This window comes from Salarias fasciatus, chromosome 6 (genome assembly GCF_902148845.1).
Source record: "Salarias fasciatus chromosome 6, fSalaFa1.1, whole genome shotgun sequence".
Classification (NCBI taxonomy): Eukaryota; Metazoa; Chordata; class Actinopteri; order Blenniiformes; family Blenniidae; genus Salarias; species Salarias fasciatus.
The window spans coordinates 37,805,881-37,833,761 of record NC_043750.1 but is presented as its reverse complement, the minus strand read 5'-3'; the positions used below and the strand labels follow the sequence as shown (position 1 = coordinate 37,833,761).

Here is a 27,881-nt window from a genome sequence, read left to right as displayed (position 1 = left end):
CATTTAAAGAAACAATTTATTGAAATCCACCAATTACGCTTCAATTGTTTATAGATTGAAAACCTCCACATCTTCACAGATTGATGGATTTATGCCAGGTTGTTTATTAACCTTAATTTCTGTGACTGTCAATATAATGTCAGACTTTTACATTAACATGGATCAATTTTCAGCATATCTGACTGTCCTGACTTACAAAATGTAACATGTAAGGTTGTAAAATAAAAATCAAAAATGTCTGATATAAACTGAAGTCGAGAGTATAAATGTAGAGCAGAGCTGCACTGCCCCCCAGCGGACAGACCTGGAAACACCTCAGATCTGATTGAGCATGTTTCAGTAGGAGATTTGACTGAAAAGAAAATTAAACTGAAAAATTCAGTGAGACACGTGTGATTTTTTTTATGGGGGCGTGTGAACCGATAAGGTTATAATTTTGCAAGAAATTGTTTCTGTCTTGTTTCTAATACTTGTGTGAACATCTTGAGTTGTTCTTAACCAATAAAATAAATCAGCACACACTTTAAACCGTCTGGTTCTTGAACTAGTACAGTAACTTTTTGATGCTTCGATTTTCTTTCCTTCTTTTCTTTCGGCTTGCTGTATTTACTTAGCAAATGCATGTCAAATAAAACATTTTAAATGTTTTTGTTACATACTTGTTTTAAAGTGAAAAAAACCTTTTCTGATCCTATTCAGCTCTTTTTGTAGAATTATTTTGTCATAATAATAAATACAATGAAGTGTTGTGGTGACACAAGTAAAAGGATCAAATATCTCCAAAACTACAACAAAAAAATTGTATTAAACTGTACATGGCATTCTTTCTGAAAATAAGGTCTGTTAGAAAACAAAATTCATTTATGCACAGAAAACATGCAGTAATTAATCTTTATGGATCAAATGTGTCCAGTTATGTTTTTAGATATAAATCTTTAGAAAACGTGAAGTTCTCCGAGAACACAAACCACATGCGAGAACCAGTGGTTTTGCCCTTTGAACAAGAAGGTCGCCGGGTTGACTCGAAACAAATGAAAAACCACTCAGACTCACAATATTTTAGAAGAGGAAGTTATACATTTATTATTGAACCAGCTTTTGAATCCAAAAGACACGGTAAGGGATTAAAAAAATCATTGCACTACTTAATAAAGTATTACTAGTAATAACTCTCATACAAAATGTACAAATGTTTGTTAAAAATTTCATCATCATCATCATAACAAGCCTTCAAATGATTTTGGTTACAGATATAATACAGAATGAATCTACTATGACACTGTTTTAATGACAGAGTTTCATAGGAGGAAAACAAAAATATTCAAACAACCCACCGACTTGCATGAAAAAGATTAATCCACGAGCAGAAATCATACAGGCTGCGCCATCTTTTTCCAAAAGAAACAATAAAAAGTACATAAATAAATGGGACTGAGGTAATTGCTAGTGTACCAAGCAACAAAGAAACTGTCCAACGGATGCACACAATCACAAATATGACCACACACACACACACTCACCCACGCGCGCGCACACAAAAGAAAGAACTGAGGAGAGGAACAACCATTTCCATTGGTTCCTGTGGATAATACATCACTTTACAAACTCACAACACTGAAAGAAAAGTTTCAGACAATAACAATTGGAAAGAAAAAAAAAAAAAAAAGACATCCCAGATATTAGTTTGCATTTTCTGGGAATATAATCCTGGTGGGAATAAATGAATCTGATGTGTTGACAGTGAGGAGACAGGAAAACAAAGTTTAATAAAAGGCATCTCAGATGTAAGACACTGCAGGTCCCCCCACGACACACACACGCACGCACACACACACACACACACACACCGTTAGCAGAGACGGAACAAAAATGTGATCCAAACAAAGAGTTATCTGAAGGAGATATTTAATGCGTTCACGTTTGTTCTCACATGCACAAAGAACGGACGACATATTCATCAGTGGTTTGTTCAGAAAGGGGGAAAAAAAAAAAAAAAAAAAAAGGTGTGTAGGTCCTAAATCTACATATTAAAGTGCAGAGGCGTCGCATCCACTGACGGAACGCAGCAGATTTCGCTGTGACCGCTCGCAGCAGGGTACCGAGACAGAAACGGTCACTTTTTCTAAGGAAACTGGTAAACTGAGACGCCGTTCACACGACGACGCTTCAAGTGGAAAGGCATCGTTTTCGTTTCCACGTTTACATTGAAACATTTAGAAAATGATGTCAGCTGATAATACAGCGACTGTCAACTACAAAACCGCCAAGTACTACAGCTGTGAGCATCGTTGTCATGGAAGCGGACACCTGTTTTTAACTTGAAATCGCTGCCGTGTGAACGGGGCCTGAACATGAACAAAAACTTCACTGAATCCGAACAGTGTTAAAACACCCTGATTTGTTTTCTTTAAGAAAACGGTCTCGTTTCAGACACGCACGCACACACACACACACACACACAAACACACACAGAAATGAAGATGGGAAAACTTTAAAAAAGGTACAGTATGTAAAATTTAATTTACATGACGAACATGACTCATGGATGTTTTGCTACAGGTTGCAGTCGTGACGTTGGGAAGCCGACCAGCTGGCCTCCAACACGTCGTGTGCCGTAAACGCCGTCTGTCCTCAGTCCAAAAATCTCACACCGAGCCCCACAAGCTGAAAAACAACCATCCAAACTGAGACAGACAATGAAATGAGGTGAACTGAACACAAACAGGGTCTGATCGTGACTCGTTACTGCCACCTAATGCATAAAAGTGGCATTACTTTATCTTTGCATACTGCACCTTTAAGACGAAGTTGAAATGACAGAAAAACGGAGGATGAAAAGTTTTCCCTGCTTACAATCTTTTGATTTTTGATCTCACCACGTCCTCCCGACCTCCAGTGAGTCAAATCCAGGCGGAATTTAGCAAATGAATGCGCAGTACCACATGAACTGCATAAATACCACAGGAGGAGTAACACTCATACCCACATTGGCACGCCCGCCCGCAAAACATGTCAAATAAAATAAAATAAGTGTTTTATCTTTCCACTCAGTGACACACAGTATCTTGGCTTCACCGCACGCAGGCTGCTCGGATGCTTGAGGAATGCAAGAACACAGAGAAATCAAACCGACTCGTCCAGCGGCGAGTGAAAAAGAGTCTCTGCACGCCACGTCGCGAATGCTTAATTAGAAACCAGGATAATAACGAACTCATCATAATCTTTGGACTGCAAATTTACTCTCAATATTTGTTAGTACTACTATACAGAAGTCTCTTTTGTTTCCATAAAGTCTCTTCTTTCGTCCATCGCCTCGAAGACGGAGCGGGTCCGAAGTGCTCGGTAAAAAAAAAAAAAAAAGTCCACCTGCGCATGATACCGTGTCTGTGTGTTTCAGAAGGCCATTTAACAGTATGCAGGGCGGGTGGGGAGCGGAGAAACCTCCACGCTGCAAAGTGCTGATCCCAGGTCTGATCGGGGTCTGAGGGATGGAGACCGAGCGGTCCAGCTGGTCCCAGGAAGGAGCAGAGTGTGTCGGCGGAAGCGTCTGATCGAGGGAACGGGGCTGAGGTCACTCGGAGTCCCGCTGGACCTCAGAGGCATCGGCTCGGCAGATGGGACAGGTCCGGTTCGCCTGGAAGACGGTTCATAATCAATACACTCAGCCGTTAGCTTCGAATCAGGGCCGGCTGCTCAAAGAAAGTTACACTAATGTCTCAAACACCAGAAAACAAGTACACTGGACATTGAAACAGAAACAGAGAGAATCTCTCCAATCCAACAACACAGCTGTGAGGTAACGGGTAACATAACACACACGTGGATATTTAGGGTGATAAATTAACCTAGTTTACATGTTTTGGGAATATAGGAAGCTTGTAAGCATAAAGGAGAACATGCAAACTCCACTCAGAGAGAGATGACTCTGCTTCTCAATAGAGTGCATTGTTTGATTCATGTTGGATTCAACCCTTAACCTCGTATCATCTCTGTAACAGTCATTTCTATCCTCAAACACTCAGACACAGAGAGAATGGGAGAAATCAACAATTTTCTCACCTTCAACCACTTATCAACACACTTGGCGTGGAACTCGTGGTTACACGGTAAAACCCTCAGGAGCTGGCGGGACTCAAAGTCACACATACACACCACGCACCTGTAAGACAGCGGACGAGGGAGAGTTTCACCGCACTGTCCAAGGAGACACGGTTCAAATCCCCCCTAACAAAGCACAGGCACAGCAGGACTTACAGTGTCTGCTCAGACTGGTGGTTGTTGGGATTGAACCTGTACGACGGAAGCTGCTCGATGTCGGCCTTGGTCAGGCCTCGAGGTTTGGCCTCCCCGAGACGCTCGGCGAGGTTCAGCAGGGCCTGGAGGAGGTCACGGTAAGCGGTTAGGATAAGCCGACTGCGAGCTGGACCGAAGGCTGCGGCGGCGGCGGCGTTTCGCCCTACCTCGTAGTTCTCCACCTCGCCGTCGTCCACGTCCAGCTCCAGACTGATGGCGGGCGCCACGTTCGGGGGCACGGGAAGCATCGACCTGTTCAGGGTTCAGAGGGCACGCCGTTGAGACACACCGCGCTTCACTGACGGTCAGCATGTTACCCACACAACCCAGGAAAAGAAAGACTCACAGGAAGTAAGGGAGGAAGCTGGGGTGGTAGGGAGACGGAGGCACGGCCTGCTGCGAGCGGTACCGCCGGCTGGTGAAGCGGCGGGGCACGAAGTGGGGATAGGGCTGCGGAATCAAGAGAAGCCCGTCACGTCACGGTTCCAGTCAGCGCGTTACGACAGGCGGATCCGTGGGACACTCACGACTGTGAACAGCTCCGGCGACAGCGGGTCGTGGTGCGACAGGAACTGCAGCGGCGTGGAGGGGCCCAGGGTGGAGGGGGGCTGGTGGTGGTGGTGGTGGTGATGATGGTGAGCGTAGCTGAAGCCGCCGCCCACTGAGAGCTGCTCTCCCAGAAGCTCCACTTCGTTTTCGATCCTCTGTAAAGGCTGAAAATGAACAGCAGGAGTTACGGAGGAGGAAGGATTTCTTGCTGAATCCTGAAGAAGCACACTGGCACGAAGCGCCCGGCTGCTTCTTCCAATTCCAACTGGTGTTGCAAAAACAGCCATTGAGGTTATCTGAAGTACATGGTTTGATTTATTGTGTATATTCTGAACAGGATCCGTTTACACAACAACAAATAAAGTAAAATCACATCATTTTTTTTGCCTGTTTTGTTTCAGGAAAGTTTCACATTTGCACAAAAACCTTTTGAAAATGATGTGAGCCCTGGTTCTGCAAAGGTTTCTTCCTTTTTAAAGGGAGTTTTTCCTTGACACAGCTGCTCATGTGGAGCTTCTGGCTTTTCTCTGTTAAGAGTGTCTCGAAATGACTGTGTTGTATTCGGCACTGTACAAATATTTAATTGAAATATAGAGGATAATAGATGACAGATTACATTGAATCGTGAAATAAAGCCAGAAACAGGCCACGCCTAACCGTGAACAGAGCTGTGTAAATATGTCAGACAGACTGTTGTGCTAATCAGAAATCCTGGAGCATTTTTCACAAATGTTAAGAGTTTTTCAGAGTGAACGTTGGTTTCTTTTCTTCTGAACAATCAGCCTTATAATATACTGGAATCACTCCAGAAATGATGTGACACCAAGGCTTTTTCACTTTTGGGTCAATTCTTGAATTTAAAATAATTTCTAATTAGCCAAATACTATCAGAGCCCAGGGGCTGTGGAAACATCTGTGTAGTCTGATTCAATAAGAGGCAGAATATTCAGAGTTATATAATTGACTGCATTTTAAAGTCTTTACAAATCCTGTATTCTTGCAATAAGAAACAATAACAGCATTTCCTCGGTATCTCCTCGGTCTTGTTGTATTTATCACAGTTTGACATCAGATCAGCCACACAGATTGAATCCTCCCGTACCGATCTGGGCTGTTGCGTCTGGAAAGGCAGGAACTGTCCGGGAGTGGGGAGGTGAGGCGCGTGGTGGGACAGGTGAGGCGGCGGCGGGAGCAGAAACTGAGGGTCACTGGACAGCAGCGACGGGAAGGCGTAGGGAACCGGCAAATGTTGCATGGAGCACGCCTGCAGCATCTGGGAAAAGAGCAGCAGAGAAGAAGAGAAAATTCACTTTATTTCTGCAGCAGTTGCAGTTTGCAATTCTGCCACAAGGTGGCAGCCACAACTAAGAAAACGGAAGGCGGCTCTTCGAGCTGGAACGCGTCCTGTTGGTTTTTTATGTGCACAGTTTGCTTGTTCTGCGGTTGAGTCATGTTTGGAAGCGCACAGTACAAAGTGTGCTCTTCATATGAACAAACAAGCCCACGCCATCCCGGGAGGCGGCGGCGCTCACCGGGTGGTAGTGCTGTCCGGTGCTGAAGACCACGCTGCAGGTGGGCACCTGCTGCTGGGAGGAGCAGGAGGGGGGGAGGTGCTGACCGCTGCACAGCGGCGCCGCCAGGCCGTGGGGGGGGACGGGGGTCACAGTGTAGGAGACTGGTACGCTGCCCTGCTGGAGCTGGAAAACAGACCGCCGTTCGGTTAACCGCCTGGCTCACGTGCCGCGACTCCCCGGAAAGTTGTGAGACCGACCTGCTCGTGTAAGTCCATGACCACGGCTCCCTGCTGCTGCGGCGGCTGCGGCGGCGTGGCGTGATGCTGCTGGTGGTGGTGGTGATGGTGGTGGTGGTGGGCGGCCGGGTGCAGGAGTCTCGGCGACAGGGTGGGGGGGTGGAAAGCGCGGGGCTCCTCTGAGCCCGCCACCCCGCCGCCGGCCACAGGCGGCTGACCGTAGGCGCTGGGCGTGTGCGCCGGGTACGCCTGGTGCGCGGAGGGAAGCGCGTGGTGGTGGTAGTTCTCATCCTGGAGCTCTGACGGGGACGGGCGGGGGGCGGGGGCCTGCGAGGAGGGGTGGTGGTGATGGTGAGGGGGTAAGTGGCGAGAGGGCCTGGAGAGCCGTCCGCGCTGGCGCCTCGCCGGAGGGCTGCAGACACGAAGAGGGACAGAAATCAAGCCAGGGTCAGACCGTGATTCACACCAGCGACGGCAACAGATCAGTGACGTAATACGAGATCACGGAGTTCTTCACACTGATGAAAAAATGGGTTTTACCAACACCAGCGCAACAACCATCAATTTAAAATGAACTCCTTCTACCTGAGCCGGGATCAATCACTTCCAGGAGCAGACTCTCGCTCATTTACACAGCATTTTCAAGTGAAAACAGAGAATTTTGTGGGCCTGTTCACATGACAATAGTGCACAGAGACACTACAAACACTCTGACTATGCATCTGAGTGAACAGGGGAAAACGCAGCTTTTTGGAAACCGTTTCCAAAACATTACTGTATAAACTTAAAACTTTTCTGGGATGAAGAAAACTAACGCGTTTTCACTTGAAAAGGTTGTCATGTCAACAGCGCCTTATAAAATAAATTCTATAAAACTGGATTTAAAGATGCTTTAGTGAAGATAGAAACAAGAAATAATATTTCAAAGTTAACTCAATAGCTCATAAAACATGAAAAACCCAAAGAAAAAAATCGAAATGTTTCCATCTGAGCACAATGTGCAAATTCAACAAAAACAAGCTGCAATAAATCAGAAAAAGCTGCTGCCAAACATCGATTTTCAAGTTGAAGTGTGGGGAACTCACCTCCGCCTGTGACGGGCAGGCGTGAGGCATCTCTCCTGGTGGTAGAGCGGGTGGGGGTAAGGCTGCCTCCGGCTCGGGGGTCCCGACTCCCAGGGGCGGATGGGGGGAGAGGGGGTGGAGGGCGGGGGTGCGGATGAGGTGAGCTGTTCCAGTACGGACTGGCTGGACAGCCTCTGGCGCTTTGGACTGGGGCTTTCCTCGCTCTGTGGAGGGAGGGAGGGTACAGCGGTTAGTGACCCATAGCACTCATATCCAATCAATCCATTTACGGTCCCTCCGGCTTACAATCCATACTCCTGCACGGACACTCTGCTCCTCTGTGATTCGTGGCATTTCCTGTACGATCCAGCCGGCGTGTGTTGATATGCGCTCGTATGTGTGGAGCTTATTTCACCAGTCGGGGCCCTGAGGGCTCCGAGTCACTTCCTCTCGGAGCGAGGAAACGCAAACACAAGACAAGCGCTCACAAGCCCGTGTGCGAATTGCAAGCACACACCCTGGACTGGAAAGGCGGGCGAGCGCTGTTTTTCCCGCGGCGCGAAAGGGGCGAGCGACGGCACAGGAAAAAGCATAGCTGAACGTGAAGTCATTTCAGGTTGAGACTGACTCAGGACTTATCATATACTGCTTCAGTCCCATCGGCTCATCTCTGAGTCACTTCACTTACTGTTAGTGACTCTCATACTTGGCACTCGGTGAGGCAAGAACACACACTCACACACACACACACACACACACCCATGTGTCAGTTCTTAGTCATTCTCCCTTCCCAGGACCTTCGCTGTGCTCTGAGGAACACACAGCTTCTTTAGGAGACGCCACACACAAACACACACACATACACACTCTTTTCCCCACAGTTACCGTCTCCACACTCCCCCCCCCCTTCTACTTGCTTGATCCCCGCTTCCACCTCCCGTCTTCGTGGGAGAGACACGTTGTTAAAGTGTGATAAAAATGACTCAGCGGCTGTGACTTTTTAGCGCAGACACACACATATACAGCTCAGCAACCTTGAGAGCAGTGTGATAGCTAACAGGAAACAGCTGGAGTGCAGACTGCTGAAGCGCGCGCGCACACACACACACACACACACGCGTGCGCGCGCGCGGTTATGGAAACGCCTGCAGACATGCGCAAAATTCACATTCACACATGGGCAGCTGCCACCGTTTGAGTTCTACAGCTTTTAAAGAACAATACCTTCAGACAGAGACAGACGGGCCGCTCACTCACGGCTCGCGTGTCGAACTGCATGTGTCCAAAGCTCGGCCGGTTTATGGGGAAAGGCAAACATTAATAATGACTCCATTCAGTCATGTAGTATGAAGCACGTGATAGGACCGGGCTGCGGAGCTGGCAGTGTGACACAAGAAAAGAAGAAGTGGAGGGCTGAGGGTGTAAGATAATGAGAGCTGAAAGAAAACCCGTGAGAACTTCAGGAACAACCGGATCCAACATGACTAACCCGGGTAGGAGGAGGCCTACGCACGCACGCTGAGCAGCGTGTCTTGTTCTTTCTGCCCTGTTCGGCTCAACCATCACACACCTGAACATGTGGCGCGTGTGGAACGGTTCGTTAGCAATGTGGTCCAACTTCTTGCAAAGCTGAAGTCTTCCCAGCCTGATCCACTTCCCAAAGGCATGTTCCGTTTCATCCGTTTACACGGAAACAGCAGAAACACTGAAATTCATGTAATTTTCACCTTTTTCACTTGTTAAGTATTAGTTTTAAACACAAAATTCACCTAAACAGAAACACTTGACCTGGGATTCTTGAGAAATTGCACAGTGTTTCCAAACTCGAGTGGGTGTAGCAACTCTGGCATTACAAACCTCATTCTGCACCGTCGAACTCGAACATCCAACTGTACAAACAAGACGAACTGCATATCTTCACAGGACGGAGACTTTAAATCCACTGAAGGCAAAGCAGCCCTGTCTGTTCTGTAACGAGCTTCTCTGGGACTTGCGTACACCTGCTGAATGTTGTGTAAGTCCAGCCGTTCTGAGCCTGCTATGCAACAATCTGATGCACAACCAGAATTAACTTCTGCAGTAACTCCTCTGCTGGATCAGACTGTGACTCAAGGTTTCACATAATCCAGACGCCGATAGACAGTATATACCCCACCTCCTGACCGGGGGGGGGGGGTGTCAAACATAAGGCCTGTGGGCTAAAATTGGAACACAAGAGGCTCCAATCCAGCTGCCAAACCATGAAGAAAATTGTCGAAATCTCAAATAAAACACATTTCTGTGTAGTGAACACAACACAACAATGAGACGCGGGCTGAGATATCAGTGATGCTGCCATGAAAGCGAGCCACTGCACTGCTGTCAAACTAGGCTCAAAGCCACGCTTTCAGGGAGAGTCTGTAAAAACATGCAGAATGCACCAGCTACTGGAGAAGTGTTCTCTTTCTTTTAGACATTTCACTGTGTTTTACACCGATCGTTTCATTAAATTTTCGGTTGCAATTATTTGTATTTTTGCAAAAATAGACACTTTGATCTTATATACTCTGGACCACAAGAAAGGGAAAGCTTAAAGTTTAAATGTAAAGGCTTTTATGGCACTATTAGAGCAGACAAGGCTGTACGTGGCCCCTGAACTAACCGTGTTTGACTGATTTTTTTGAGTGGTTATGATGTTATCGCCGATTGGTGGATGAACAAAATACCATAGAAAATCTACACTTTGTTTAAATAAAGTATACAGTAAAGCTTACCATCAATACAAACGCACCACGTCAAGTGAGCTAAAGCAGAAAAAAAAGGCTTTCCTTCAGCCGTCTTATTAAACTCATTACAGAAGATACACATTATCGACTGGGTGCCCATTAAAGCTCATGATGGAGGGCACCAGCCATCCACCCCCACTCTCCTCTATTCCTCCCGACATTAAGCCCCCTCTCTTCCGACCCGGCTCCCCACAACCTCTCTGCAGCCTCACCCCAACCTCAAAACCCTAGGGACATCTACTGTGCCCATTTTCATATCTAAGCCAGTCTCTTTTCCTCCACCCTCCCCGCCTTTCTCCACTGCCTCCTCCCATCCCCCCCTTTTTCCTTCCATCAGATAAGCTCAAACCCTCTGCAGTCCCCCAGCACTCTCATTTCTTGCCCCCCCGCTCCCGTCCCGTCCATCTCGTCCTCTCACGGACCTCTGTCTGAAATCTACGGTGGACATTAAGGTGCTCGGACAGCCAGACAAACACACGGTTGGTCCTAACACATGCAGACTGTCGGCCATTAGTATAAAAGTTTGATGGGCCTGTCTGCCCGTGTTAGAGGGAGGGGGACCTTTGTCAGACAAAGCAGTGTGTCCTCAAGCAATATGCTATATGCGACCTTATGTTCTAATCGAGTGCTTCTTGTGAACGTACAGACATGCGTGTCTGGTTGGAGCACGTTTCCACTGAAGCAACAAAATATGCAGAAAAAGAAAACATGCTGACACACACGGAGACAAACAGACACACCGACTCCCAGCACCGAAAAGAGAAACTATCAGCTGCCCTGTGGCTGATACTGAAGCACACTGCGCACAGTTTGGATACCACATACACACACACACATCCAGCGTTCTGCAGAGTCCACATGCGGTGTGTGCACAGAGTCCGACATGACAGATATCCTCCAGCAGAAGTACAGACAACGCGTTCTCTTCCACCATGTCCACCTTTGGGGACTGCATGCATCTATGTGCACTTCCACACCAAGACACACACACACACACACACACACAGTAACTGGCCAACAGCTGTTGTGGCTTCGCTGTCATTGCTGAGAACCAAAATAAAGAGACTCGCATAGTGCATGCAAATATACACCCAGGAAATACAACTGGGATCTGTTTTTTTTTTTTTTCCATTCTGCCCTGAGAAGTTGTTCATAAGTGCGCACACTGAGCAAATATGGCCACTTGCTTTTAGAGATTCATTAATATTTGCAGACGAGCCTCCAGTAACACACACACACACACACACACACACTTCTCCCTCCCCCACTTATTTTCTTTCCATCAACAAGATTTCAAAGCCCATTTTGTTTCCTCTGCCACTGTTCCTCCCTTCCTTCCCCTCCCTCACCTCTTCCCCTCCTTTTGCTTCTCTCACTCCAACCAAGTTCCACAGCTGGAGGTGAAATCATTAGCAATACCCCCTCCCTGTTTTTGGCCTCGCCTGCCTCCCCCCCTCCTTCCCCCCGTCTCTCCCTTCAAGCTTTCTGCAACACCTTCCACAGCATCCTGCCTCCTTCCCACTCCTCCACTTCCTCCACCTCCTCCTCTGTTTTCCACCTAGTCTGCTTGCCATTAAGACAAGCCTTCACTTATGACAATGACTATCATTTACTCCAGTGCACTTGTACGCCGCTGCTAAAATTACGAGGAATACCATGTTAAGCAGATAGAGTGTAATTTTTCTCCTTGTTAAAAACGGTGTGTAATTTCTTTTAGAGAATAAGAACGATCAGGGCCTGTTTACACAATGTTTGGGTGAAAAGGGAAACCTCTGGCTGCGTTTTGCTCAGAGTCACTGAAAACACATTTTGAAAACGGCTTCTGAGGTGGAATCTTTTGAAATGGCAAGGTGTCAATATGGACCGAATGCATCAAGTCCTATTTACACAACAACATTACAACTGAAAACGTATCATTTCAGCAACTATCAAGTCCAGGACAACGTGGACTGGGGGTCATGTCGGGCCTCAACAGGGAACTTTGAGGACAACATGATAACTTGTTAACCAGCTTCAATCCCTTCGCCTGCCGCTGGTCATAATGTTTTGGCCGACAGGTGCACATTGTGATGTTGGAAGGTGGTTGGTTTACCTTGTCACTCTCGTCTCCGTATGCGTGCTCTGGGTGGCAGTGGTAGGACCCCCCAGAAGCTCCTGTGCAGACAGATCAAAACAGATTTGCATGTTTTAGATTGGAACATGAGTAGTAAGAGCTTAAAGTCGTATATCATTCAAACTAATCAGGTAAAGTATTTATTTTTCATTTTTTATTTAAAAAAAAAATAGACAACTCTTTTCCCAGTGTTCCCCACATCAATGACTGGATTATTTTACAATACAGTGAACAAAACATGTTGGTAAAACCTTTTGTTGGACGCGATAGCTCTATTGTACACACACATTGTGAGGATACCCTTGTTTATCTAAATACAGTACATTTAATCCCGTTGTTGTACCAAATCCAAGTTGTATTGGAACAATAACAAGGCAGCAGAAAACAATGACAACATGTTTGTGTGGAAGGCTGCTGACCGTGTGCACGGCTCAAAAGTGACTGAAACACATATGGTATCCTCTTGTCTCAGATCAGAGGCAGTAGATTTAGGTGCACACACACACACACACACACACAAAATAAACACAGTAATCCTGGATTAGAGAAGCTTTCTGATGATACTGCCGCTTGCACCACAGCGAAGACTTTTTACTCTTTTTGTTTTTCCACAATCCTTTCATCTTTTTATTGTCTTTTCTATTTATTTGGGTTTTTTGTTTTTCCTTTGTCACGGGCACGTCTTTGGTTGGGGACGTCCTCGCCACAGATGGTAGCGGCGGCACACACACACACACCCAAGGGTAAGCATTCCCAAGGGCACTCCAGACAAGGCTACCTTTACAACAGGGATGAAGAAAACTAAACAGGAATAGAAAAGATGCAAAAAAAAAAAAAAAAAGCTTTTAAAGACAGCTTTTTTCACCTATTGGCAGTTTGTTTGTGCAGTTTTAGCCTGCTCGCAGCAACCCGGTTTGAAGAAAAGCCATGAGTGACAACAAATAGAGAAAGGAGGGTGAGAAAGACGAGGCAGGCAGAAATCCCCAGAGCAAGCAAAAATAAATGGAAAGAAAAGGTAAGAAAAGCTGATATTAGTGTTGTGAAAGGCAGCGAAAAGGCTAGTTCCACTGCGATGATTTGGGACCGGGCGCCGGTGATGCATTCACGGGACTCGCCTGCAGCGCGGTGCCCCTCTGTATGACACTCATTCACTCATCACAATAGGCAAAAATCCGGCTCCCTCCCTGAATGTGGTCTCACTTGCACATTGTCAGAATCCTGTAAATTGACTCAGGGACGAGTCATTCAGTTGGAGTCACTCTATAGAGCACGGCGCTAAAGCTACAGAACGGGTTTAAAATGTTTCAATGACATCGTGTCCACCGCTGGAGGAACAGACCACACGGCGGTCCGCAGTTCGAGCCCCAAGGAACGGTGGACGAGCCACTGCAGCGTCCAGCACAATGTGAGGCGACACGGGGAAAATGGACTCAACAAATTTTTTAACAACACTGGTTTGTAAGATTTAATGTACATCATAACGTTGGAATTGATATTAAAGAGTTTCTAGCATCTGACTTCAACCTAAGCCTGCTGGGATTAGCGCCAAACCCTCGCCACCGCAAGATGGATCAAGTGGCATTAAAGACGCATGAGTGTCGGGTCTTTTTAAATCATGAAAACAGAAGAGAGATCAATGATGAAATGTAAAGATAGGGGGTGTCAAGCAGAAGGCCCGTGGGCCTGTGGTCCACAAGAGGCTCCAATTCAGCCCACTTAAACAACCAGCTAATTTTTTTTTTTTTTTTTTGTGATTAACATTTTATTAAGTTTTCCAATACACCACTCCATTGTAGATACAAATCGCAACAATTTCACTTCAGTACAATAGTAGACCAGTGGCAGAACAAAAACTGACAATACAAATGAAAATAAAATAAAATAATAAAATAAAAAAATATATATGTAAATAAAATTAAATTAAATAGAAAAAGAGGGGAAGGGGACATCTGGCTGGCGATTGTCTGTAACATGTAAACTATTTCTCACCCAGTGACCAAATACTCTCCTTAGCTCATCCAATTCTGACCTTTAGGTTGGTCCCTGCATCTTGGAAAGGTACGATCCCCACTTCAGGGGAAAGCTCTCCACTTTATTCAGCAGTTTGTATGAAAGGCGTTCTAGTGCAGCCAATAACAACCAGCTAAATTTTAAAAACTGCAAAGAAAACGAGATTTTTTTTTCTCTTTTTTTATATATTTTAAAACAAATTTAAGAGTCGTGGGCACAAGAAAACACTGAGTTATCAGCATGAAAGCTAGCAACCTTGCTCAAAGCCATGCTGCCAGACTAAATCTGTACAAAAATGCATTTTTTTAAATATTTTACTGAATTTGCACATGATGGTTTCATTAAAATTGGTTTTATGTTGAAATTGTAGTCGTTTTCAGTAGCAACTGTTCAGTTTTAGTGAAAAAAAATTATACATTTCCATCTGTGCCACAACAAGAAGAAACTTTAAAGTTTAAAATTAAAGGTGATCATTTCATGAATTTACCCATTCAAGATGAAAGTGGGCTGGGTGTGGCCTCTGAACGAGTGAAACGTGTGGCACTCCTGGTATAGTTCTGGTGATGTGCATCTTCGTGAAAATCCCCAGTAAGCTCAGGAAACGTGACGGGAATGCCCACATTACAATAGCACAGTTCACACATGAGCCTGTTGGAAGGTGAGGCCAGGTTTCGCAAACGTGGGTGGAAGAACAGGCAAAAGATATAAAGATGAGAGGATAATGGTCACAACAGAAATGCTTAAAAGAAAACTGGAATTCTAGATGTTGGAGTGATGTCTAGAGTCTGCTCCCTCATCTCTATCAGTAGCACATGTGTGCGTGAATGAGTGAACGTGGCTGATGGGGCAAAGCAAACAGTAAAACTGCGATAAATACATCAAGTCCATTTGCAAACAACCAACCATAAAACCTCATGTGACATAATTTTCTTAAAATGTCTTGTTTTTCTTGACAAGAGAAAGAAACGAAAATGGATGCCAACTTTGGATGCACCGAACAGTCTCCAGCACAGGAGGAGGGCCAAGCAGATCTGGGTGCTTGACGATGAGTAATGCAGAAGTTGGAGGCGTGTGGCTGATGGTTTGTCAAAGCAATAAGTAACGCCTCCAAAACCCCATACAAGGGCATGCACGAGAGCGAAAGACAGATAAAATCCATCCATATGCCGCACTGCTTTATGCAACTGTAGGGTCTGGAGGGAGAAGGAAGAGTGTATCCAGCACAAAAAACACAGAGAGGCAATCACACTGTGGAGGTCGCTATTGTCCATCTACTGAGCATGTGCAGAACAAGTATTTACTACGGCTGTGGTGTGAATGCACGGTGATGGAGACAGATCTCGAGGGTTCTCAAAAAGTTCCACCTTGGGAGCAGTTTTCAAAAGGCTGCGTTTTGGCGTTTTCACTTGAAATCACTGTCATGTGAAATGGGGCCTTGATATTATGCTGCATGTTTAAATGTAGGGATGTTAATGTTCCTGCATAGTCAGTCAAATTCTTAATTTTTTTTTAAATATTTGAACATTTTGCCATGTTTTCTACAGAAAAAGCAAGTGGCTTTACTTTGAATTCAGTGCACAAATACTTAGATGTACGCTTTGTTAAAAAACTCTTGATTTTTATCCTTGGCTTTTCATATATTAATAAATATGAAGTGAGATTGTTGCACGGTAGCAACTGTCAGTTCTGGTTGCCAACAAGGCAAAGATAGATAACTGTACCCTGACGGGCACTAAAAATATAAAAGCGCGGCAGCTGTATTTGATGTAACATGTGAAGTGCTTTTCACTGGTGTCACCGTCTCTCTGGGCTCACATGGCCCGGGCCACACCAGGCCTGTGTCAGATACTTCAATGTGCAAAGTGAATGAAGTTTGCAGAATCCATCCTGTTTTCACACTCAACCACGCCTTCTCACCGGTTGCACAAAGTGTTGCTGAAGCCTGCTTGTTTGTTCCTGAAACCCGGCGTGGCAGGAGAGGATGAGGAGGGAGTGTGAAGGACAGAAAGGTGGGTGACAGGAAGAGGGCGAGGTGGAGGTGCGGGAGGAGAGGAACGGGACTTGAAACGTGCACGATAAAGGGTGAGAGCACTGAGGGGGAAAGTGAGATGGGAACAGACATGGAGTGGAGGAAAGAGCATAAGGGAAGCGACTGAAGGGAGGGAGAAGAGCCGGAGCGAGGGAGCAGGGTGGGGGTTGTGGCTTCCCCTCTTGACTGCTATTGATTTTCTGTAAGCCTCAGAGTGCATCAGCTATTTCTATCCATTTCCTTCACCTCTCCCTTCTCTTTTCATCCCCCCACCACCACCCCTCTTGCACTCAGCTCAGACACCCTCCTTACACATCCTCCTCCTCCTCACACTCTCCATCACTTCATCACCATCCCTTCCTGCCGCCGATCTATTTCCCTATCTGCCGGCCTGTCGCTCTCTGTATTCCAGCTGCCTTTATCGCACAGCATCCACATTTCCTCTCCTGGCCCTATCGCACCATCTCTGTCCATGATCTCCATCATGCAGTTTTCCTCTCTATTAAAAGTATCTCTTCCTCTCTCATGTCAAAATGGAAAAACAGAGGAGAGCGCTGCCGAAGAGAGAGGCTGCTCGGACGGATAAGATGATAGATACGGACGGGCGCGTTTAACAAATCATCAGCTCTGCAGTTTGATCGTGGCTAAATGGACAGACACCGCATTGATTTCTGAAGCCCTTGTTCTTATTTGGATGTGCAGCAAGTACAAAGACTTGAACATATGTGCAACGCAAACACACAGACACCTCTCGCATCACCCCGCCTGCTGAACACATGTCACAGCACACTTCACACCTTGGCGTAAAGCAGTCAAGTAACGAGCTGATATTCGGGCTTAAAATAGGCGGGCGTGCAACTCTTGCCCTTCCATTACCTGCTACACACACACGCCTGATGGCGAACGAGTGCGAGCGCGAGCGTATAGAAGTGGGAATGAATCTTCCCCCTCTCCTACTTCATTGTCCTCCTACACCTCCCTTCTCATTATCTTTCTCATTATCTTCTTCTCTCTTCTGTTGCTGCTGCAGTCCTTGAGGTTGCTCCTCTTTCCTGCACTCCTTCTCTTAACGTTGACGTCCCAAAGACTGCTAAACACACCAGTGTGTGTGTGTGTGCACGTGGCACACTTGAATGTGAGGACGAGCGCTGGCAGAAAATACTGGCCAAAAATGAAAATCTATACTGGCTAACATGAGTGTGTACAAGGCGTTTAAACATCACCCCTACAGACATGGCCACATACACACCAGCTTTATGGGCCGGACTGGTAAAATAGCAGTATAATAACCGTTATACTTTGAGGTTATTTGTTGTAGTGCAGAGTATGCATGGTGAAATTACCTAAATTTTTGCAAAAAGCAAACAATTATTTCTAAAAATTACTATAATCTCAACATAAACCCAACTTTAATAAAACCTACTGGTGAAACATACAGTGAAATGTCCCAAAAACAGCTGTAGCTTTATGGTTGTATTTATCAACTCGCTGGACTGGAGAATCTTGCCGGGTGGTTTTGGCTCACAGACCTCATGTTCGACACCCCTGAATTCAACTGAATTCAAACAGAAGTAATGTTCTTTATACATAAAAATATAGTTTTGAGATGTGTTTACAGAATCACATCACCATGTGCATCATGCAGCCACTGAAGCACTGTGGAGGCATTGCTGCCTCACTATATCTGGTTTTCTGTGTAAAGTCTGCATGTTGTCCTTGTGCTTTCAGCCTTTCCTTCCTCGAGGTACCCCACTGTCCAAAAACAACCACTTGAGGCTAACTGGTGAGTCACAGTTTGGCTGAAAGTGTGACAGTCTGCCTTTCTGCATCGCCGTTACCCTGCCTTCACAGCACCACTGTCGCACAACCACAAGTTGGATTAAGCTGAAAAGAAAATGAATGAATAGATGGATGGATGACCAGGAAACATCTCCTCCTCCTCCTCCTCCTCAGTGGCACATTTCCCCCAAAAGTATAATCCTGCTTCACCGAATGTCACAATCATAAGCTGACTTCCTATTAATATGATACAGAAATAAGTGTCCAAACAAGTTCACTCCATGGTGACCTTACGGATCTCAAAGTATTCATATCTTAACATACTGCTGTACTCCAACACTCATCCGAGTCAGAGGTGGTTATAAGGCTTTTTGCAAAACATAATGATGGCTCAGTCATCTGAATCTGGTTTATTTTCAGGATTGACAGACTACAATGGATCCCAAGACCAGGGTTGAAAAACAGTGCCAGAAAACAAAGAAGTATATTAAAAGCTAACTGCAGTTTATAAATTAAGACCCTCAGGCCCTGTTTAAAAGATGATGTAAAAACAAAAGTTTTGCTGCGTTTTGGGAGTTGCTTTAGACAACAACAATGGTCTGAGCCACTGAAAACTCAACTTTTAACAGCTCCCAAGGCGGAACTTTTTGTTGACGTTTCCACTCTGCTGTGGTGTAAACAGACGAAAACGCAACTTTCTGGAAATGCTCCGTCCATAATGTAGTGGGCAGGAATGCTGCTACTGTGCATGCATGTCACGATCGTAGTAAATGGTTGCTCCAGGCATGCTCAGTACATGGACAATAACAATGCAACAAAACTTTTCTGAAACAAAAACGATGCATTTTGGCTTGCAACATGGTATAAACGGAGCCTGAATGTGGTTTATGTTCAGGATTGAACTGTCAATAGAAGAGTGGCTTCCCAAGACGAGTCTGAAAAACAATTCTTTAAACTAATGGAAAATAACTTTCCTATAGAAAAGCTCATTGAAAGTTCTTTAAAGCGAGTCATTCCAGCCCCGCAGCACTCAAACAAACATCACAACTCCATGGTGGAAGGAGTGCTCCTATTGGTTGATTTATGGGTATTAGTCTCATTTAGGAGCTATCTACTGTACCTTCGCTCCGCCGAGTTCTGGGCTGTCAGCTTCTCGTCAGCGAGCCCTGACAGGGAGTGTTTTGACAGTGACGTCACTCTGTCTATATGCATATGTTTCTGACAGTCCCACTCCTGCAGCCCACCCAGGCAGCAAGTAAACAAGGTGCACACACACACACACGCAGAGCCAGGAGAAAAGTTCATACAGATACACATAATACACACAGCCAACTCCTTCACATTCTGTGCACTTTCTCACTCTCACTCCCCCCTTCTGTCTTCACAGCCTCCCCCCCCCGTTCCTCTGGTGAAAGACAGAAACCAGCTGAGAGGCGGCGTTATTGGAGAGAGAGAGAGAGAGAGAAAGTAATGGGCAGGAAAGGAGACATATGACAGTCTTAATTCTCTTTTTCCATCATAAATCCCGACACTACTGCCACAAACAGAGCTCCACACTTCATTCTGAGGAGGTAATTGGACGCCGTTTCGAAGTAATTAACGTATTCCGTGTCTTCAGGGCAAACCAATGCACAATTTATAAGTCCAGGATCAATGCCAGCGCATTTAGAAAATGTTAAATTTATGAATAACCACTGAAAAAAAAAAAACTAATACTATTTGCAAAATAGTCTAACTTTGGTCCGATGCCTGCAGATGTGAACATCAGTCTTTTAACAACAAAATTAAATGTAGACATCAAGTCTGGGTTTCTACTACTGGGTTAAAGTGTGACTGGTTAGTTTTTAAACATAATTCTTATCAGTGGCATGGCTGTGCCGACTAAACCATTTAGACTGGCTCATGTGGACAGAGCAATGAACTACCAAGTCTCAGGAGAACATGGACGGGGAGTCATGACACAAGGGAGCGTGTCCAGTACAACCGTTTGACGTCTACACGGAGACGGAGTCAGTGTTGACGAAAAGTTGCAATTTCGGTGGCTCCGACCTCCGTTGTCGTGTAAACAGAGACCCAAAACACAACAAAACTTTTTACATTTTCGCTTGAAAACACTGTCATGTAAACAAGGCCTGAATGTCTGTGCTGCATGACTGTGACTCAGGTTTCAGCATCTGTTGTGAACACACACACACACACACACACCTCTCTCTCTTCCTTCAACTCATGAATCCAAGCTCTTTCAATGACAATGGCGTGTGGAGCGTCTCTAGAAGCCATACCTTTATGAAAACATAACAATAATAACAGCGTGGCACAAGTGTCCCAGCCTGAATGTCAAGAAACTACAGCAGTGAAAAGACACCAGGATTAATGAAAAGGTTACACAAGTTCACAAACTGAAGAAACAAACACTATCTTAGTGAGAAAAGGCATGTACAATGGTGCATGTGGCTTGTTAATCAGAATACTAGCAGAAGCTTTAAAAATAGCCTCATGAATATGGAAAAGTTGCAACAAGGCACACAAAACTCTTGTAATCACCTACTTCTTATGCAGTACCTGTGATACTGACGAGGCAGGAGGTTTGTGCAGTGTCTTGTGATTTACTTGGGAAAAAGAGTTTCACGAGATTAACTAACCTGAGTGTTATTGAACTGTATTTTAACACTATTTATCAAGCTGAATCCATTAGCTGCACATGTGGAGTCAAAGCAATCGCTTGAAAAATTGAGCAAATTTAAACAGAGGGGCACCAAAATCCTTCCAGACCATCAAGTTTACTGAGAGTATCTCTGGCGCACAAAATGAGCATATAAACACACACCTTTCAAATATGCTCCGTCCTGCAGCTCTGAAGAGGCAGAATTGCAGGAATGCGATGTTGAAACTGTTCTACACAGCACCTTTCTGATGCTTGTTCAATTTCTGAATGATCTTTTACCTGAAACCATCTCAGATTGTGTGTTTTCATTGCCGTTTGCACAACATTTTCAAGTTAAAACGGAACATTTTTGTTTTGTTTTGGGGGTTCGGTTCCTGAACTGTAAATTAGCCATAGGTGTGAGTGTTTACTGAGGCGATTGTCCCTGTGTTTGCCGGACAGCCGACCCGTCCACCTACACCCAGTGGTACAATAAAACCAGAGACCTGAACGCACAACGAGCCGCATGCGGCGCACAAAACCGGTTATAATAACAGGGATGGAGAGCTAACATGCAAACCGCTCCTCCCTCCCATCAATCCCTCTGACTCATTCTCATTTTTGCGTGTCCACGCCTCCTCCCCAGGTAACACACTCACCTGCTGCCTTGCGACACACACTTCCTCCTTTTTTGTGAATTGAGCACATTAACACCCGTGGCATGCCGTGTCTCCCACACGCTCCTTAAAACGTGTTCACATCCTGGTTTCACCATTCCTCCCTGGCTTCAGTCTAATTATCTCTCACCCCTCTCTCCTTCCCTCCCTCCCTCCCTCTCTCCCTCTCTGAGCCTGACCTTCCTCCAGCTTATGCACTGCACTTCCTCACTGTGCTCCTATAACTGCCAAATCCTCCAAACAACTGCTTTTAAAACTGACTCCTCTCTTTTTTGTGCACTCTACTCTCATTTCTAAAGGTTTTTGTGACCTTTAGCATTTCCTCTTCTGCTCCTCTGTTGGGAGTTCTTCCCTGAACCAGATCAGAGCTTCTCCCTAAGATTTTGAACAAATATAAGGTCATTTTACACCATCCCAAGGATCTTCTCCTGCTGACCAAACCGACTGCTTTGTCGTTTATTCGGAGTGACAGAGGAGCAGGGAACCCCTGCTACTTGGTCAATCCAAGCGAAAGAGTTTCTCTTCGAACTAAAGGGGGTTGCCTGGGTGACAAGACAAAAGAAAAAAAAAAAAACAGTACACGTTTCCACTTCTGTTACAGACAGAAGGATGGAGAGGATAGGAGTGGAGTGGAGGGGTAGAGTTAGAGTGGCAGGAGTGTCCGCCGCTTTGGGCGATCCATTAAAACGATCCCTCCATTAGACAAATGTGAGGGAGGAGGCCAAAGAAAATGGACCAGAGGGGTGCAGAAAGGGTTGGCTGATCCAGAGGGGAGGGAGAGATGAATGTGACTGAGAGAGGACACACTGTGACAGAGGTGGGTCCGACTCAGTGTAGGATATCAAGCGCTACACAGGACGTTTGTGTCCGCTCGCTCGGGCCACTTTTGGCAGCAGCTCCACCAACGTTCCAACATTTTCTGTGCTCCTCTTCTTTGCGGGCATTATCACTTCTGTGCAGACATGAGCTTTTTCCTCATAACACAACGTTATCCTAACCTGTTAGGGGAAGATTATGAATGCCAAAAACGGGGAACGAAACTGCGCACGAGAGACACTGGGGACCAAGCATGAAAGACTGGGGCACAAAGAGGTTCATGGGACCAATAGAGAGAGTGCAAGAGGGAGGGACCGAAGAATACTGGATATCATTATCTTTCATGGCCCAACGCAGGTGACGAGCAGGAAAAGAATGGATGAAGCATCTCTCCCTCTCTTGTACTTTCTCCCAACAAGCAAGACCCACTCTAGGATTGGAGAGAGGGTTTCATAAAAGGTGCACCTTTTATGAAACCCTCTCTGAAGACCATCACGGCTCTTTAGCTCCATTTTACAGACTCAGATCATTAAAAGTGTTCGGAAAGGTGCAGCCAGCCAGCTGCTTCGCTTCTGCAAGACAATATTCAAGTAGAAATTAGTCCCAGCGCTTCCTGCCACCACACTCTTCTTCGCTTTCAAGCTCCAGTATCAGGGGTTTCAAACAGTTTTAGGGACCAATTTCTTTTTTCTGCTACTCTGAAGAAATTAGCTAAAAACTCAATGATTTCTGAGAAACGTTTATTACTTGCTTGGAGGATTGGCGGGCCAGATTGAAGTCTCTTACGGGTCAGTTGTGGCCCACATGCCTTATGTTTGAAGCCCCTGACATAAACGAAGCCTACATTACTGCATTCTGCCAATGTCAGAAAGTACATAAAAACAAATATGTAGTGCTTCCGAATCGAGTTGGTGAATCTCCAGAATTTCCATCCAGCAGTTCCTGTTTGAATCGAGATCAATTTAGATGGAAATACAACACTGCCAACCTATCTATTGATCTGAGTCCGTCTCCACGCCAAAGCCAAGCTACTGTGACAGCACACAGGTCACAAATCACACTCGATCAATGCGGCGTTCGGACGGCCAGAACTTCTTCAGTGACGCAGTGTGAATTCACAATCCCATTCATGTTCTTCCTCCATTCTTATTCTAACAACACAGAAACACAGTCTTCCTGTAACCCCGCAAGCCGACCCGAAGGCCGACGGGCTGATCACACAACATGTTCACAGGTAGTCCAGCCAGCGCTTTGTTTATGTGGTTTCAGCTGTAGTATTTTTTTTAAAACTCTCCCTCTCAGACAGGTAAATCCAGTCTCCAAACAAACACACATACACTTGCCCAGTTTTTCTTTTTTTTTTCTTCTTGAGTGTGTGTGTGTGTGTGTGTGTACACAGGTATGCAGACACCTCCTGTTTGAAGCTGTTTATTTAAATGTAAGAAAACTGTCACTGATGGGAGAAAAATCATCTTGGATCGGTCGGACACTGTTTTGTTTTTCTGCTTTTCAGACATATTTGCTTGAGTTTCAAAGAAAAAGCGAGGCAGTCACTGAGCTGAGACTCGCTACGCAACACGACCATACATGAGCTGCTGAGTAAGAGCAGTGACTGGCCTGTTAGTCACTTGATGAGTTATCCTACTATGTGAAACCAGCTGGTCAATACAGTCCAAACCCGAGTTCCACTTTTAAGACATTTCATTGATCCCATTGGGGTAATTAGTTCACCGCGTTTGACCCGTCCTATTCATAGCTGACCTTAACTACACACAGTGCGGCGCCCTGGGAGCAGTTTGCAGCGTCCACGCCAAGTGTGGAAGCTGCTGGCAGTGTTGTGACTTCAACCAGGAAACTGGTCACAAGCTCAATTTTCTAACCTTGAGGCCACTGCTGCACTTTTGCTGCTTTTACAGATTCAGATCTTTTAAAACTCTGTCAACTGTCTCGCTAAATTGATGCCCAGCAGTTGCTTTTGATTTTTCATGATGCTGAACACCTCTGATGAAATGGACTACGGCCTTAACCGAACAGATCAGGTGTTTTCCCCTAAAATATGTATAACAGTTTGACGATAGATTCATCCCTTCCGAGCCTGGACCTTCCCTCCTTTACTCACATGTATATATTTTTATGCCTTTGACCTTTTGATGCTTATGTGTGTCAGGTAATGAACATCGTTCTGATTCTGATCTGAAAGCATCCCATGTTGTAAGCCTTTTGAAAATCTTGAAAAATAACTATGGGCATTAGCTTCAAACAGGTGTGTCAAACATAAGGTCTATGGGCCAAAATCAACACCAAAGAGGCTGTAATCCGGCCCACTAAACCACCAAGCAAATTGTAAAAACTTCAAAGAAAACATCAATTTAAGATTTTTTTTTTAAGCAAATTTCTTAAGAGTGAGGAACATAGCTCAGTTCTGACCAAAGCAGGCTGTTAGATGCAGTTTATACGATAAATAATACAAACTTTTTGCCTGATGATGGTGAAACTCTGGCTGTGCGGTCCCATGTGTGAGTGCTCTCGGATGTATTCAGCACCCAGCTGCCACGGGGTTTAACTTTTCATGGAAACGTGAGTTAACCAGGCAGTTTCTCTTGGAAAGACCACGTCTACCTGACAAGTTATACGATAAACTTAAAATGAGCGTGCATCCCCCTCGTGAGCTAACAATTTGGTTTAATTAAGGTTCACAACTTCCCCTCAGCAACCCTCAAAGCCTGCCCATGTGTTATCTGGATCTTTAATAAATAAAAAAAAAAAAACAGACTATTGCTCGTGTAGACGGGGATTATCTTCGCCACACTGTTGGACTTGTTACCTAGCTACATCAATATTTGTGTAATTGACTAAAAGTAGACATACCACACGATGCCTTAAGAGACCGTCTGCTTGAATAACTACACCGGCTCCAGGCTACCCGAGTCCACACCAAACCACACACTGCTGTTGTTCATTACCTACTGTATGCGCAAACTGTGCACCACATCCACACTGGCAGCACTATAAAACACCCCATCTCATTAAAATACATCCAGTGTGTTCACACATGCACAGACACTACTGTCATGCCACCCCAGGGGCCGTCCCAATTTGCCTCTGAAGAAAAAAAAGGTATTAAACACCTTCGCTTTCAACTCGGGCAACGCGGTGGTGCAGTGGTTGGTGATGGTCAGGGTTCAAACACCATTTGGGGCCTTTCTGTGTGGAGTTTGCGTGCTTTACTTGTGTGTATTGTCCATAAACAATCTGTATGCGAGCAGAATTGGTGACCCTAAATTGCCCCTAGGTGTGAGTGGCTATCTGTGCCCCGTGATGGACTGCTGACATGGTCAGGTGTACTCTGCCCTCGCCCACAGTAAACTGGGATCGGCTCCAACGCCCTGCAACCCTGAACAGGTTAAAGATGGACGGATTAATGAAGTATTTTCTCTGCCTGCAGAATGAATACTGATATGTGATCTGAAACAGCCTCTTCACTGCTGCTGATCGAACAGTGAATAATCTACTCGGCTGGGGGCAAATATTTGTAAATGTGATTCTGATGGAATCAGTTCCCAGTGCCTCACCTGCTAGGAACCTCACCGCACGTCACTGCTCTCAAGAAAAGGTATTAAAACACCTTCACAACTCAGAGATGGTGTTAAGGTAAAGTGGAATCGCTGTCATTCAGAGGCAGTGGGAGTATTTACCTGCCGTGGGGATGCGGTGCGCTCCAGGGACCGAGGGGAGCCTCTGGATGCCGGGAGAGGCTCGCTGCTGGTTGTCGGAGAGGCTGTGAGCTCCGAGCGGTGCGCAGCCGGCACCGAGCTGCTGCTGCTGCTGCTGCTGATGCTGCTGCTGCTGGGGATGGGGATGAAGATGCTGCTGCTGCTGCTGATGATGATGGAGATGATGGTGGTGGTGGTGGCTCGACACCATAACTCCACTGCTGGTTATTCCATTCCCAACGCCGTACTGCTGGTAATATCCAGACCGAGAACGAGATCGAGTCCTTGGGGGTTCCATGGCCATTTGGTGGGCGTGAAGGGGGTGGAAGAGGAAGGAGGAGGACGCGGCTGGGGACTGCGGCGGAGAGCCGACGGTCGATCCGGGCTGTGCAAAGCCCCTTGAGCCGCTGTGGCTGTAAGTGAAACCCCCTGGTCCTCTGCCCCCCTCTGCGCCCCCGTACTCCGTGCGCTCCGCCGACTCCGCCGCCCCCGCCTCTTCGAATAAATCAGCCCCTTTAGGGACCGGCTCCGGGCTGGAGGGCAGCCGGGGGCAAACTCTGGGCTCCTGAGTCGTTGGCTGTCCAGCGGCTGCGATTGGCATTTCCTTTCGGGGGATTTCCTCTGTTTCTTTCTTTTTTCTCTCTTTTTTTTCTGCGTTTCTCCTCGTTTCCTCTCACGCTGTTTAAAAACACACACAAAAAAAAGAGTTAACCAGAAAGAAATCTATACAAACAATGAAGTTTTTCTCTTATTTTTCTGCTACTTATTTACATAGACGTGGATGTTGTAATCTTCTTGAGAAACTTAAAGTGTGTAACTTCCCCCAAGTTTGTGACCAAAAACAGCGCGATTCCCCAAAACTGGTTCAACAGCCTGTTCCGACGCGCACCGGGCGTTCACAAACTGCGCGGACCGTTTGGAAACCGAGGGTGATTTATCCGCACGTATGACAGAAATTTGACTCATTTAAATGATTTCCAGGAAGGTTTACTTCGTAACGAGCGAGCGGCGAGAATGGCCACGGCTCCGGAGAGAGGCTAGCGCTGAGAGGGGAAGCATGCTAGCGCCAGAGCGCACCGCACACTGTGACAAACGCGGTTATTCCGCTCATTCCGAGCGTACAAACCACCGTGTTGTCACGTCTGCCGCCCCGCTCGCATCCGTCCCCGTACCTCCGCCGAGTTTCGGCCAACTTTATTCACTTTGGCGAGCATTTTAACTAGTTTATCCAGTCTGCGTAACGTCGCTGGCTAGCTTGCCAACCCCTCCTCCTCACCCTCCTCCTCCTCCTTCACCGACCGACAACGGAGAAAAATCCCGCAGCTAGCCACCCACGCCTCCAATCCCTTTAAAAACCCTTGGATGGTGGTAAAAAGATATAAAATCCGAACTTGTTGTGGGTGAATTGAGGGCGGTAGTTTGGTCCACAACGCGTCCCGGCTGAAGAGACGCAGAAAAAGGCGCAGAGAGGGAATCAAAAGTGGTCAAAATACAAAGAACCGCGGCTTTAGGGAGGAATCTCCCACTTTAAATCCACTGTTTTTTAAAGAACTTACCCCGTGTGCGCTCTCCTGTCCGTGTGTATGATATTGTGAGCAGTGTGTGAGTGAGTGAGTGAGTTTGTGTGGTGTATGTGTGTGTGAGAGAGCGTGTTTGTGTGTGTCAGCGTGAAATGTGAC

The 27,881-nt window shown here is 46.0% G+C and overlaps 1 protein-coding gene across 2 annotated transcripts; it reads right to left on the bottom strand.

The window, feature by feature from the left end:
* Positions 1–1,063: 1,063 nt before the first annotated feature.
* On the bottom strand, positions 1,064–27,881 carry LOC115390943 (E3 ubiquitin-protein ligase RNF38-like). 2 transcript variants are annotated; one of them, XM_030095000.1, is made up of 13 exons: positions 27,759–27,881; positions 26,185–26,880; positions 12,514–12,575; positions 7,678–7,880; positions 6,614–7,004; positions 6,375–6,539; positions 5,945–6,115; positions 4,821–5,006; positions 4,640–4,743; positions 4,461–4,545; positions 4,255–4,376; positions 4,060–4,159; positions 1,064–3,634 (listed from the first exon to the last, which is right to left on the bottom strand). In XM_030095000.1, exons 2-13 carry the CDS (start codon positions 26,801–26,803, stop codon positions 3,572–3,574), a joined length of 2,271 nt encoding a protein of 756 aa, XP_029950860.1. In that variant the 5' UTR covers positions 26,804–26,880; positions 27,759–27,881; the 3' UTR covers positions 1,064–3,571. The 2 variants fall into 2 exon arrangements, with proteins under 2 accessions (XP_029950860.1, XP_029950861.1); XM_030095001.1 differs by lacking the exons at positions 12,514–12,575; positions 26,185–26,880; positions 27,759–27,881 and adding an exon at positions 7,963–8,191.

Bases quoted from the DNA above. Each gene is read 5' to 3' on its own strand.
- LOC115390943 (XM_030095000.1), bottom strand. From the start codon at position 26,803: ATGCCAATCGCAGCCGCTGGACAGCCAACGACTCAGGAGCCCAGAGTT. The intron at 7,881-12,513 runs GTAAACCAACCA...CTCCCTCCACAG, and splicing joins ACGGAGACGAGAGTGACAAG to AGCGAGGAAAGCCCCAGTCC. The intron at 4,160-4,254 runs GTAAGTCCTGCT...GCTGTCTTACAG, and splicing joins CACCAGTCTGAGCAGACACT to GTGCGTGGTGTGTATGTGTG.